The sequence below is a fragment of the Patella vulgata genome, chromosome 2, assembly GCF_932274485.2.
Source record: "Patella vulgata chromosome 2, xgPatVulg1.2, whole genome shotgun sequence".
Taxonomy (NCBI): domain Eukaryota; kingdom Metazoa; phylum Mollusca; class Gastropoda; family Patellidae; genus Patella; species Patella vulgata.
The window spans coordinates 52,814,014-52,828,220 of record NC_065880.2 but is presented as its reverse complement, the minus strand read 5'-3'; the positions used below and the strand labels follow the sequence as shown (position 1 = coordinate 52,828,220).

Genomic DNA, 14,207 nt, shown 5'->3' with positions numbered 1-14,207 from the left:
CTCGTGTTTATTTCCCTCCATATAATCATCTCATTCCTTTTCATAATTTACAATCTGAAGAACACTATTCAAGCCGTATTTACATAACTTATACCTTTAGTTAAGAGTTGGCCGTTCTTGCTATAATAATTCAAAAATAGATGATAAAAAAAGAAAATGTTGAAAATTTCAGTCAAATTACTTTGTTTTTAATGGAATTGTCACTGTTGGAAGTTCGGACTAGAAATAGGCATCAATTGTATCTGCACCATCTATGAGAATTGGTGACCGTTTGATTGACAGACGATAACTCCACCCACATATTCTCGATTATCAAGTAACATGCTCAATGGCTATGGTAGCCTCGCTTGGCAGGCCTTTCATCACCAGTTTCCGGTAGTGACATCAGCGATTAACGCTAAAAGTTAGCTTAGTCTGCCATTTATTGATTTAATTTTAAATGGACGACTGTTTAAATCCAAACTGTATCCATGCCATCCGTGGGTCTACAGAGTTGATTTTGAGCTCTTCGTGTAAATAATGGTCTAATTAATAATTTCTATAACATCTGCAGCCTAAATAAAGACTTGCAATAGGCAGATTTAGCTCCTGCATAATGTATGTTTAAGATTTAACAGTACATAATATAGGGCAAACCATGTCGCAGATTTTTGCAAGAATTCACTATGATTTCATCACAGTAAAATTCAAGTTATTTTCTAGAAGATTAACATTTCTTGTTGCTTGTATTTAATTGAAATATATGAGTCTACTGAGTAGTTAAAGTGTAGTAAGTTATGTCTATCAATTGATGAGTGAAATTGTATCAAATTTCCAATTTCTACTTGTTGATTTAAGAGAACATTTGGATATCATATGATGCAAGTAATAATCTCATTGAAGATAAAAAAAATAGCACCATCTGTGCATCATCCGTGCAGTTCTCCTAATAAATAATGTGAAAAACAAAAGTGTTGATTACTTTCTAGAACACCTGACACCACTTCTCATTTCAATAGTTCATATCACTAATTAATTGATGTTGTACTTTGTACTGATCTGTTGGTAAGGACAATCTGCATACATGTATATGGTTAATTTTTATTGTAAAATAAGTCTGTTGAGTTATATTATTAGGCCATGTTCACACTGATTTCACCTGAACCATAACTTTAAATTCAAACTGACAGGATCACAATTTTCGTGTCCGACAAAATAAATCATCCCTGAGAACAGATTGGATTGAGGAAACTCTGTGTTTAAATAGAGATTTTAAAGATACATTATGTAAGAGCTCAATCTGCCTATTGTAGGTCTTTATTTTAGCTTCAAATGTCATTATTAACTATTATTTAGACATTTATCCACATGACAAGCCTATAATCAACTTTCTAGAACATCGGATGACTGAGATTCAAATGGATTAGAACCAGGGCTTCCACCTCAAAATTTTCACTGCCGGTCATTTTTGATAACGCACGAAAACTTTTCAAAGTAAATTTATATTTCATGTTTTTTATTCATGGTATGGTATTGTGAATTCACGTGTCTATACTACTTTATCACCATGGGGTGCACAAAAAAAATATATTTGACTTAAAAATGAAATATTAGTAAGGCTCATGATAATTATTTAATAATTAAATATTCCGTTTTGGCTACTTAAATAACGAAATAGTTGAATTGGCCGGAGAAAAACCATTTCAGTAGCTCACACGTAATTAACACGTGCTCTATAGAAAACACACTGACCTGGATAATTTTGAGTTGTAATACAATAACTTTGAAATGAAGATAAATATATAATTATCCATGGCATATATCTCACATTTTTTTTGTTTTAGACCATCTCTTACGGAATTACGGGCCGCAGAATGTGACGTAAATCCTAATAATGTATAACTAAATGACTAACTAACTTCACGGCTAGCGACACTAGCGCCCCCTAGAATATAGTCGTGTATAAGAGTAACCGTATATACACGACATTTCTTCTACACGTGGAATTATCAATATTGCTGCACAATAGAACTGGAATACGTATTTTTCTTAATTGTTCGGTAAGCAAGTTAACTAATCTCTAGATTTTATCTCACTAGATTTTTTCTAAACATTTTATTTTTAAATGCATATTTCTTCCAACACGTACATTGTTGAGGATTTACGTAATTTCTATGCTGTTTTTATTTGATATGACAGTTGGTTGGATTCAAGAGCAATACTTCATATCAATTGCCCTTTTTCGAAGATCATAAAAACATCGTTTACATTGTGCCTGACCGTAATAGCGGTAAACGGCTTTGTTGTTGAAAATTCTTATGACACGTGGACAATACGTGAATGATTAACAATCGGCCGCTTCACGCCGTTGATTAGATTCCCACTTATCAATTAACATTTATATATTGCTCTACTACCAGACACTCATCATTAATTATCAACACAACACTCAGTATAATCTGTTGACGACTATATATACTATTCAAAAAAAGTAGGGGATATTTGATTTTGGGGGCATAATACTAAAATATGCAAATGACTAAGAAAAAAGTCACTATAGAACCTAACAGAAGAAACATTTCCAGTTACATGTGACGCCCAAACGCACCAATAGCTACAGCATGGAATGCAGGTGATGCTTGGGATCATCATGGGGGTCCAACCCAAGATTTGCACGACTCTGACTTTGAATGTTATAGTCATTGTGGCATTGAATTCCAGGGTGGAAACATCAGTTTAATTGTTTTAGTGACCAGAAAACAAATTTTGATATGCGTCGGCTTACCCAAAATGAAAGGTTACGTGCCCTTGGCATGCTACAGATCGGCACAACACAGGCGGTTGTGGCGCGGACGATGAATGTTTCTCAGTCTGTCATAAGCAGGCTATGGTCCAGATACCGTGATACACAATCTGTACAGGACAGACCACGCTCAGGTCGACAACTCAAGCCCAGGATCGATTTATCCGTACCTTGGCCTTGAGAAATCGTGTCATCACAGCAAATCAGATCAGCGCTCGTCTTCAAACAGACACTGGTGTGAGAGTGAGTGGCCAGACGATTCGGAATCGACTGCATAGCGGTCACCTTCGCGCCCGACGTCCTCGCGTCATCCCTTGTTTGAGAGATCATCACATTCAGGCAAGACGTCGTTGGTGTAGGGATCGTCAACACTGGGATAATCGACGCTGGAGCAATGTGATGATTTCAGATGAGTCAAGGTTCACTGTTGATTTTTTGGACAGACGTAGGAGGGTGTGGCGTCGTCGAAACGAGCGCTTCCAAGACGTTAACGTCATCAGACATGATCGATTTGGGGGTGGTTCTGTTATGGTGTGGGGAGGCATCACTGTTGCTGGAAGAACGGCTTTACATGTTGTTGCAGGGCGTGTTACAGGCCAGTACTACCGGGACAACATCTTGGCAGTCCATGTTGTGCCGTTCGCACGACGTCATGGCCGCCGTTTCATCTTCCAGGATGACAACGCAAGATGTCACAGGGCCAGGATCGTTACAGGTTACCTCCAACAACAGAACATCACCACATTACCTTGGCCAGCACTGAGTCCCGACCTCTCCCCCATCGAGCATGTCTGGGACATGCTTGGACAGAGGTTACGTCAACGTCAACAACGTCCTGCCAATGTCCAAGAACTTGCTGCTGCGTTGCAACAGGAATGGGACAATCTGGACCAAAATGACCTTAGACGTCTCATTAGGAGTATTTACCCGTTACTGACTTGGTTGTGATGCTGTGGTAACTTTGCTGTTTGACCCCGGGTATCATTTTACCCTTATAATGGTCAGTCTGTGCCTTACTTAGTCTAACGATCATTTGGAATAAATCGATGAATGTGAACTTCATTTCATTTTGTCATTTGTTTCTTCGTCAGTTTCATTAGGTGACTTTAATAACACTTAAAAATCAAATATCCCCTACTTTTTTTGAATAGTATATATACAGCTCTACAACACCAATCACGAGATTGGCTTCTAGACGACGTGCATTCTTGTATAGTTACACAGTGAAGGTCGATCGTAGTCATGTTTGACATTTTTTTTTTTTAAAAAAAGACCCTCTTTCCGGCGTGCAAAATGACCGTTAGGTCAGATCTAGGAACGGTCATTTTCCATAGCCGTAGGTCTCGACCGGCATATACGGCTGACGTGGAACCCATGATTAGAACACTGCAAGATTTAAAAATTTAATGATAAAATGCATAATTGAGACTACGACTTAAATGTCAAGTACCATTGCTACGATAATAAACAATCTGCACTAGATCTTGTCAAACCTTTCAAGACTCATAAAGTCCCTTATACTAAAGCAATTTGAAAGAAATTTTCAATATGTTCATTATCTATTTTTGAACTATTATAGCATCTTTAACAGAACATTTATATTAGAATCCAACATATACTTGAAGTAATGTGAACATGACTTGTTGACTTTTTAAAATGATGCAGATTCGATTCTCTGTACTTTTTTGTTTTATCGATGCATCGGCAAAAAATACTAATAATTAGCTTTATGTGTCCAAGGACTCCGAGGAGTTCACAAGTTCGGCCACTAGAATAAAAAACACATTTTCAATACATGTACGTTTTTCTGCGTGTTTTTTATAATTCAAAATAAAACAATATATATGTAACGGAACAATTCAATGAATCACGCACAAAGTATTAGGCTTGACCTGGTTACCCTACACTTCCGTTATGTTTTTCTCCATTTTCCTGTGACTACAAACACTGTGTTTGCTGGTTACTTCCCCTGGGTATCATGTCCTTTAACCCCAAGGTCAATTTCACGGTTCATTCAAATGACCAAAAGAACTGTCATAACTTCATAAACCCCTATAGACAGGCTTTGATACGATCCGTATAAATAATGCAAACGCTGTCTCTTGTAATCACCTCACCCCTTCACAACAAATTTGAACAGTGGCTAACGAGTGTCAATTGAAGTGAATCGGACGATATTAATGTCATAATAAATAACAGAAGAATATTGTGGAAATAAATTTATTCAAATAAATCGACATTTCTATAATAGGCCTAATGATAATGTTAGGGAAATTTATGTTTCTATCAGAAATACTAATGTTATTTCTGTAATTTTTGATTAACAAAATGGCGGCAAAAAATTCCTGATGCATCAATACGAGAATCGATGTTTGCGTCCGATGCATCGATGCGTAAAATTTTACTTGATATCAGCACTAGTTATATCCAGTGTTAACCTTGGCTTAATATATGGACATACAATTTTAATTATCTAAATGAAGAGTTTGTGTTGTGGGGGTGTAGTTATACCTAGATAATACCTATTAGTTGATGTATATAACAGTAGATAATATCATATACACTGATGATCCGTGTATTACACTGTGTAATGTAATAACACATATCTGGTGTAGAAGAAAAGTTGTAATATAACATATGAATCAATGTATAATAATCTAATTGCTGGAAGACTATGAAATGTATCCCTTAATTTCCCATTAGAGGTAAACATTGCATTGTTATATAGAGTGACTAATAAATAGCACCAGGTATATGAACATGATTTATAATGAGTGTAACAATATAGAAAGACAAGCTAGCTAATAGTATGTAACAGAATGTTAGTTAATGATACACAAACATGGCAGAAGAAATAGTTTCTTGCTGCCAACAACATAAGTTTCAGATTACTATTAGGTATAATAGCTTGTCTATCCAACGTTTTCCTTAGACATGTACTTATATTATATTTTAGCCTAACCAATTTAACCCTAGAGCCAATTAAAACATTAGCTACCTACCCCTAAGCTCATTAAATCATCTCCCTAAGCCAATTAGTGGATTATTGTTAATCCTAATACCCTCTACAAAATTGCAAATAACTAAAAAATTATTTTCTATAGAATCTGTTACAAAATGTAGAGTGTGGTGTTCTGACCAATGATATAAATTCAATTGTACAAAGTGGCAATTCTATTACTATAATTTATAAATAATATTAAAAAGTCAGTTTCACTCAAATTATGACTTTTCTCTGTCATAATGGTAAAATAACGTGAACAAGTATTTTTTATTTTTTAAGTAGAACGCACCCGTTGACAGCAGTGTTCAAAGTAAATATAAATATAACTTTTAAAATAGGTTGCCAGGCAACGAAACATATGCCCACAGCAGCTAAATCGTCCGGGCCGCCAACAAGTAATTATCGGACGCTCTAGAGGCCAAAGTTAATATCCGATTGACTTTAAATTTATAATCAGATTTTAGTGTATTATAAATGTTTCATTACCGAAAATTAAAAATATGCGACAACTCTTGTTGGCGGCCCGGACGATTTAGCTGCTGTGGGCATATGTTTCGTTGCCTGGCAACCTATTTTAAAAGTTATATTTATATTTACTTTGAACACTGCTGTCAACGGGTGCGTTCTACTTAAAAAATAAAAAATACTTGTTCACGTTATTTTACCATTATGACAGAGAAAAGTCATAATTTGTGTGAAACTGACTTTTTAATATTATTTATAAATTATAGTAATAGAAAATCAATAGGATTCTTCGTCTCAAGACCTTAAACACTGTGTATAAATTTAAAGTCAATCGGATATTAACTTTAGCCTCTAGAGCGTCGACAAGCAATTGTGGACGCCGGACGGACGGGGGCGACAACAATATAGGACCACATTTAAATGTGGGCGTATAAAAAAGAAATATCGCTCCAAATGATCGTTACTTCATCGCTATCGGCATTTGATATTTCTGCTTTGTATATATGGCGGGAATTGTCGTCTTCTTTGCTTCATTGCGTTGAAAATAAAAATACATAGTTGAAATCTTCGACAATGTAATATTCCTCTATGTAGATTGTATCAAACCCTAAAAGTTTTGATTCAATTTAGCTTTCCAAAGTCTAGAATTATTATCTGTAAGTTTTGTGGTATTGTCTGTCTGGAAGCGTGTCCAAGATGGCGGCCGCACTTGATCTCGGCTGGAGTATACGTATTCTTCGCATCATAACATCAAAAAATATATAAATAGTTGATTGCTTCAACATTATCATATTCCACGATATGTCTGGCAATAAAACATAAAAAATCTGATTCCATTTCACTCTCCATACATTCCTTTTCATTGGGTGTTTTATTTTTATTACTCAATCACCATTAATTTAAGAAATAAAAACAATAGAAATCAGTTGATTGATCTGGCACTTTTGTTTGCTAATGCAGTTGCCAAGTATGATAGGTCCGCCAGTCATTCTCTACTGCCAAATGACAGGTGCGAAGTAATTCACACTCGTCAAAAATGGGCTAAAATTTTAGAGTTTTTATGAGCAGCACAACCAATTGCATGTTGTCTCTCCTGGGTGGTATGATAACTCTAATCACCACATATATTTTATCATATCAATAACCATAAGCAACCGATATTTATAAAAACATCACATCATCAGCTTTTGATTTTATAAATGAGTTCTTATCTAGTAGAGAATGAGTATTGTCTGTCAAATGGGTGTTCTGTAGAGTTTCAAACTAAGACAGCTATCACCAGTGGGGTTGAAGTTACAATCTACACACAGCACTCAAGCTGTCACGAATTATAAAGTATCCAGTTAGTGGCAACACAAATTAAACTAATATGGTTAATAGGGTCACTTATTCCCCCTACCACTCCTCACTACCCTACCCATTCCCAAAACTATTTTTAACTGAAAATATGTCTACTGGTAATAATAACCAGGAAAAATAAAATGGTAGAACCAAAGTAGACCTTGTATATTTACATGTAGTCCACATCAAAGACCACTCGAGGGAATCACAGATGCATAGAACTTGCAAAAAACAATTCAAGTAGACATGCAATTCAAATCACTAACTATTGATTCTATGACAATAAAAGTTAATTTAATTTAATGGTAGTTTTGATGTATTACTTAACAGACTTAAAGGAGCTAAATCTCTATTCTTTGGCACCTAGAAATGGACACAAATGGGTTGCAACGCATTTAATAATGTAATATGAATTTTTATAAACTGATTTACATCCAATCGTTTCTGTTTATACTGTAACTTCTAATCAGTTATGTTCGGCAAAATACACGAAGAGTGCATATTGAGTGCATATGTTAAGCCTCGTTCATCGAGTCACTTTATTACAAATGGCGATAGGAAAAATTCTGGCACGTGATTCGTGAGCCAAGTTTAAAATTTTAATTGTGCCTTAAATTTTCGATACCAGAAGCCAATCTTTTCACTGTAAGATAACAACATCAACGTTGATTTAAATTGACCAATAAGTCGTGTTTGCAATGTCGAAGATTGTGGATGATACTGAGTTAAAGATTTTAAATGTAATTGCAGTCCTGTCTCTCAACAGAACATATATATCTTTAAAAGATACTACATGTAACTCATGCACATGTACCAATCAAATTATGGAAGAGAGCCATTAAACATCAAACTTTATCAACATTTCTGATGATACATGTAACTCCTATAAATTCCAAACAAATAAAATCTCAATTATAAAGAAACAGCAAAAAAAACCCTAAAAATATCAGACAATAATGGATTTATAACTGACAATAACATAGATTAAACAAACATTGAAAATCCATTCAATATAGAATTATTGTCTATGACATTTAAAATATCTCTTCATGCAAGAATATTAAAGTCTACATTAAAGTGACAGTCCCTCTAATTAAGTCATTAATCCACAATACATAATAATATGGGAGAAGTCCTTTATGCTGATCTCACATTTCTTGAATTTCAAACAAATGAACATGCAGTGGATTCATTATTGAAAAATCTAAGAAACTGCTAGACAACAACTGCAAGATAAATGTCAAGTTTCTGCCTTAACCCTGTTTTACCAACTATGCCAAAAAACAAACCACTGAGTATCTGGCTACCAAAAATCAGCAGATATTCAATCATCAATCACTTGTGGTTGATGAATTACTTAATGACTTAATTTTAAAGAGACAGTCACTTAAGTACATGGTTATGATTGTATACACAAGTTGGTGAAATTGGGTACTGTATATGCATGCTTCAAATGCTTCAATTGATTAATAATATTCTCTTTGGTCATAAGTCATGACATCAGTTTACTTTGCCTGCTGGTTATATTAGTGAGTACTTACTAAAGTCAACTGAGCAAATAAACCAATCTTCAATGTCATGATTTCATGGCAGACATTCATTAGTTAGCTGGAAGGTTAAATGTGTTGTCTTTGCTACAGTGTGTTATATTAATCATTTCACATATTTTAAATGTCCTAATCAGACTAAAGGGAATATGGATTTGATAGCTCTGAGACTGAACCAACCAGCAAAATCCAGATTTGTAAGGGAGGATGAGTTAATGATCAAAAACTTGCTTTTCCAAATTTTTTTTTTTTTCAACAACTGACATTTCCATTATAATTTTGTTTCTATGGTTTAAATCCCAGAATATTTGATATCATACTGTCTACACAGTATTAAGACTCTACAGTCGTGGCCAAAAGAATAGGACCACGCTTGAAAATGGTTGGATTTCTTTTCTTACATGTAAATTCATTTGATCATATATCTGCCACCTGAAGACCGATTTTCACAAATGAGGTATCAATGGATAGGTTATGCTTAGTATGTCCATTACGCGTGCACATGCATGTTTGAATGATGACGTCATCACAGCTATGACGTCATCAACGAATAGGAGCACGCTTGAAAATGATTGGATTTCTTACGTGTAAATTCATTTTATCATTCGGTTAAGGACCATTTATTTCATTTCTAAATGATAAGTTAACATGCAAATTAACATCAGTAACGATTAGTAGTAAATACTTTGTGTGTTCCCTGGCATTGGCGATGACTGCTGCCATGCGTTTCAGCATGCTTTCTATCAGCCCATTGCAGTAGTCTCTCGATATGATAATCCACACCTGTTTGATGGCATCTTACAGGCTCTTTGCACTAGATGGATGGGGGTCTGCTACTTTAATTGTCCTGAAGTACTGTCCATAAGTTTTTAATTTGGTTGAGGTCCTTGACTGAATTAAATCTGTTTGATAATAATTTTCTACCACCATCCCGATGTTGCTAGCTGCTAAATCGTTGGTACAATGTGACGTCATATCCATGATGACGTCATTGTTCAATCATGCATGTGCATGCGTAATGAACATACTAAGCATATCCTATCCATTGATACCTCATTTGTGAAAATCGGTCCTCAGGTGGCAGATATATGATCAAATGAATTTGTATGTAAGAAATCCAACCATTTTCAAGCGTGGTCCTATTCTTTTGGCCACGACTGTACATCAAGAGCATTATTGAGTAGTGCCAATGGCCATTGTATTAATCATTTTTTGATGAGTAAAGTTACAGGTTGCATTATACATCTCTATTTAGAGTCGAGTTTTTTTTATCAAAAGTGTTATAGGTGCAATCATGTCTGACTTTAGCCGACTAAATCACAGGATGTTGTACATACTCTTGAATTTGTCACTTAAAAAAGCGGAGTTTGAATGTGAAGATTATTGATTCTTTTCAACTAGTCTGGAATTGCTATCACCTACACGCAACACTTAATAATAAACCGTCTTTTAAAATAGTATACAGTATATAAAAAGGTTTTTGAAAGCGTGTACTTACATCACTGTCAGGTCCATGATCAACTCCAGGACACTGGAAGGAGACAAACTCATGACATCTCTTGTGAACCACAAAACTACAAACTAAAATTTAGAAAAAACATAGATTATTGTTATTCAAACAACATAGAATCTATTGAAGTCAGCTATGAAATTAATTCTTCTGGGTTTTTCGACAGTTGGTAAAAAAAAAAATAATTCATAATTTCACTACAGTTACATTGTGCATATTCAAGTTAGACTGTATGCAAAACTGATACCAATCCGCCAAGTCATCACTGAGGCATACCAGTACATATTTCAACTTTCAATTTGCAAGTCATATAAATCATTTAGTGCTTTAATTTGCATACATAAAGATTTGACATTATTCAATATTAATTACATTGTTTAGGATAAAGTGATAATGAGTGTATAAACTTGATATAAATCTAATGCCTAACCCCAAAATACTTTTTGAAAAATAATGACATCACTATCAGATACGAGTTTGTATGAAATTGTGGATACAGTATATACAGAAATGTTCCGTCATTTGTTATTTTGTATAAATGTATATTCCAGTGTTGAGATTTCAAAAAAAAATTTGTCAGACATTTTTACTGAAAGTAAAGGAATATAACTCTTATCGTTATTTAAGCAGGCAGTTTCAGACCACACATAAAAATCACGAGTCAACAAAATATTCAAATTCGTACATAATAAAAAAAATAGGTGCACCTCTTTATAATTCATATTTAATTCCTGTGCGGTATTCAAATTTATGTCAGTAATATTCCTAAAAAATTATGTGTTGTCATAATACGATAAAATGAAAGCATGCCGACTACTGCCGACCCATACTTTTTATCAAATTCATGCCAATAATATTCCTCCAAAATTACAGTATTTTTCGAGGATTAAGTCAACACTTTTTTCAGCAGAAGTCTGGCATTTGTCTTGTACTCCGTTTCGACTTATATATGGATGTAGGTAAAAAAAATTTGGGGGGCAGTAACAGTCGCTCCATGATACAGAGTCAGTGACATCATCTGCTAAATAATAGCGCTCAACTCTGATCGCACCCGCTATCTTTGAAAACAATTACCTACTTACATGATTTCTATCGAAATATTTATTAACATTTCTCAGCTTCTTTATTTCCTTTTTGAAAAACATAAACCTCATTCAAAATAGTATCATAAACCCGAGAATATGCATCAAAATAGAATTTTTTCTCTGACATTTTCCATATGATAATTGTCACATTTACATCTCTCGTAATTTCACTCGTCTCGCGAGATTTCTACTTTAGCTTTCAGTTATTGTATTATAACCGTCTGTGTGTGCGTGACAAGTTAACAGATATATGAGGATATGCGACATATATGACTAGTTTCTACATGTAATCGACAGACATCAAGGAGATTAAAATGTCTGACAATGGAGAAACCTTGGGTTAATCATGTGGATTAAGTTTATAATCACTCTTTCTGGATTGATACAGAGTCTTCTGTTCAGGATTGGATTGATGAATTGTCCAACAAAGGATTAAGTCAGTTAATCAAGGCAGATTAAGTAGTTAATGAAGGTAGGTGTATAGACAGTATCTCAAGGTAAATATGTTGATCTCTTAATTACTAAATCAATCTAGCCTATTATCAATGATAATCGGGTAGATATACACTCAGTACACTATATTAATTTTGGAATTTTGAATATTATTCACCATGCCTTGATGTCCGACTGGGTATATTCCTGGTCGGACGATTTAGGATGTTTGGAAAATAGCGTCGGAAATGTTCAGAATATACGGGGGAATCCCATCACTTGTATATTCCCACAAGAATAAAACTCGATAAATTTGAACAATGTCATTGTATGGTATCAAATTAAATTATACCAGTGAAATATAAAATACAGTAAACCTTGCATAAGTCGGATCTTTGCTCAACTCGGATAAAATCATTTGGACCCTTTGATCCTGCACGTTTTTCTTATTAAATTTATGTGCGTAAGTTGGACTTCCTAAGTCAGTTCTTCGCTCAACTCGGATCAAAATGTTCGGTCCATATGATCTAATTCCGGCTTTTTTCCTTCGGATCGGTAGTACATGTATGTTCAGAATTTGACTAATTCAGCTTCGCCTTGATGGTCTAAAACACGGTTAGTTATTCCATGCACAGAGCCCCAAAATACTTTTCCAGCCCCAAAATACTTTTCCCCTATCATTTTGACTTAAATCAGCCTATTTGACGCGACACAATAATAGAATTTTCAAAGAAAATTCGAAACTTGCTGTCTGCTGTACGAGACACATTCCGGGAAAATTTAGGACATTTTTCAAAGATGGCAACAAAACGGAAGTTATCTACGCACCAAAACAGAAGTTATCTACTTGCACATATGAATAAAAAGCTTGAAATGTGCCTTTGAATCATTTTCTATCCGTCTTTTGCAGTTTATTTCTAATCGAGCTAAGATTGAATTTCGGTCTTCAGCTAACTCAGACCTTCCCTTAACTCTGATAAATTTGGTCAGTACACTTAAAGACCGGAGGCTCGGTGCCAGGAGGGGGGTAGGTCCATCAAATAGGCACAAAATTTTACTCTAGAAAAGTTGGGTCTGGTTTTGGGCCCATTTGATTCGACACCCCTCCGTGCTGAGCCTCCAGACTATTAGATCCGACTTATGCGAAGTTTACTGTACAGTTTACAAAAGAAAACGTAAAATAAATGGAAACAAGCCAACAGTGAGGCTGATGTACCCCGCTGGAATCTCAAAATAAGTAGATGACACATATTAATCAATATCACATTTATTATTTTTAAAAGTATCAAGCAATCAAACTGATTATCAACTATACATGTACACTAAGTTTCATCACTCTCTATCAGATAGAATCAAAGTTATCTTGTCCCAAAGCATCGACCAATGAAATTGCTTAGCTCTGCTTACCATTAGCATTAGCTCGAAATGTTAATCAATGAACTCAGTCAAGACATTCACCTAATGAACATCTACATCAAGTTTAAACATTATACCTCAAAAGCAGAGTTGTTATGTTCCAAAGTCTTGACCAATGAAATTGCTTATCGCTCCTTAGCCTAAGCAGAAAATTCTCATCATCAAGGTAAATGATATAATGAATCTATACTCAGAGTTTAATCATTCTCACTTAATTAAAACTAAAGTTATCGTGCCCCAAAGCATCAACCAGTCAGATTGCTTATCTCTGCTTACCGTAAGCAGACAATGTTCATCATCGAACTCCATCGAGGCATTCACCTATTGAACGCCTACACTAAGTTTGAACATTCTACCTCAATTAAAAGGAGAGTTATTGTGTTCCAAAGTCTCTACCAATCAAATTGCTTATCCCTCTGCCGACTTAGAACTGATAGCTGTTACACTTAACACCTGACTGTTAATTTATTTATCATATGATCAACAAAATGGCAAATACCTTAGAAGACACACCCCAAAGGAATGGCAGGTCTTGCCACAATGCTATTACAACATTATTGTCGACATCAACATTTAAAAAGTGGATGCCGATTGGTTAGCGTATGCGCGTTGTATCATCATAAGG

At 34.9% G+C, this 14,207-nt stretch overlaps 1 protein-coding gene across 2 annotated transcripts in view; it reads right to left on the bottom strand.

The window, feature by feature from the left end:
• The window catches only part of LOC126811705 (calcium-dependent protein kinase C), a 193,509-nt gene that overhangs the window by 159,922 nt on the left and 19,380 nt on the right, over positions 1 to 14,207 (bottom strand). For both annotated transcript variants that reach the window (XM_050537565.2, XM_050537564.2), the window contains exon 3: positions 10,638 to 10,720. In XM_050537565.2, coding sequence (XP_050393522.1) covers positions 10,638 to 10,720 — 83 coding nt within the window. The remainder of the gene's footprint in view (positions 1 to 10,637; positions 10,721 to 14,207) is intronic.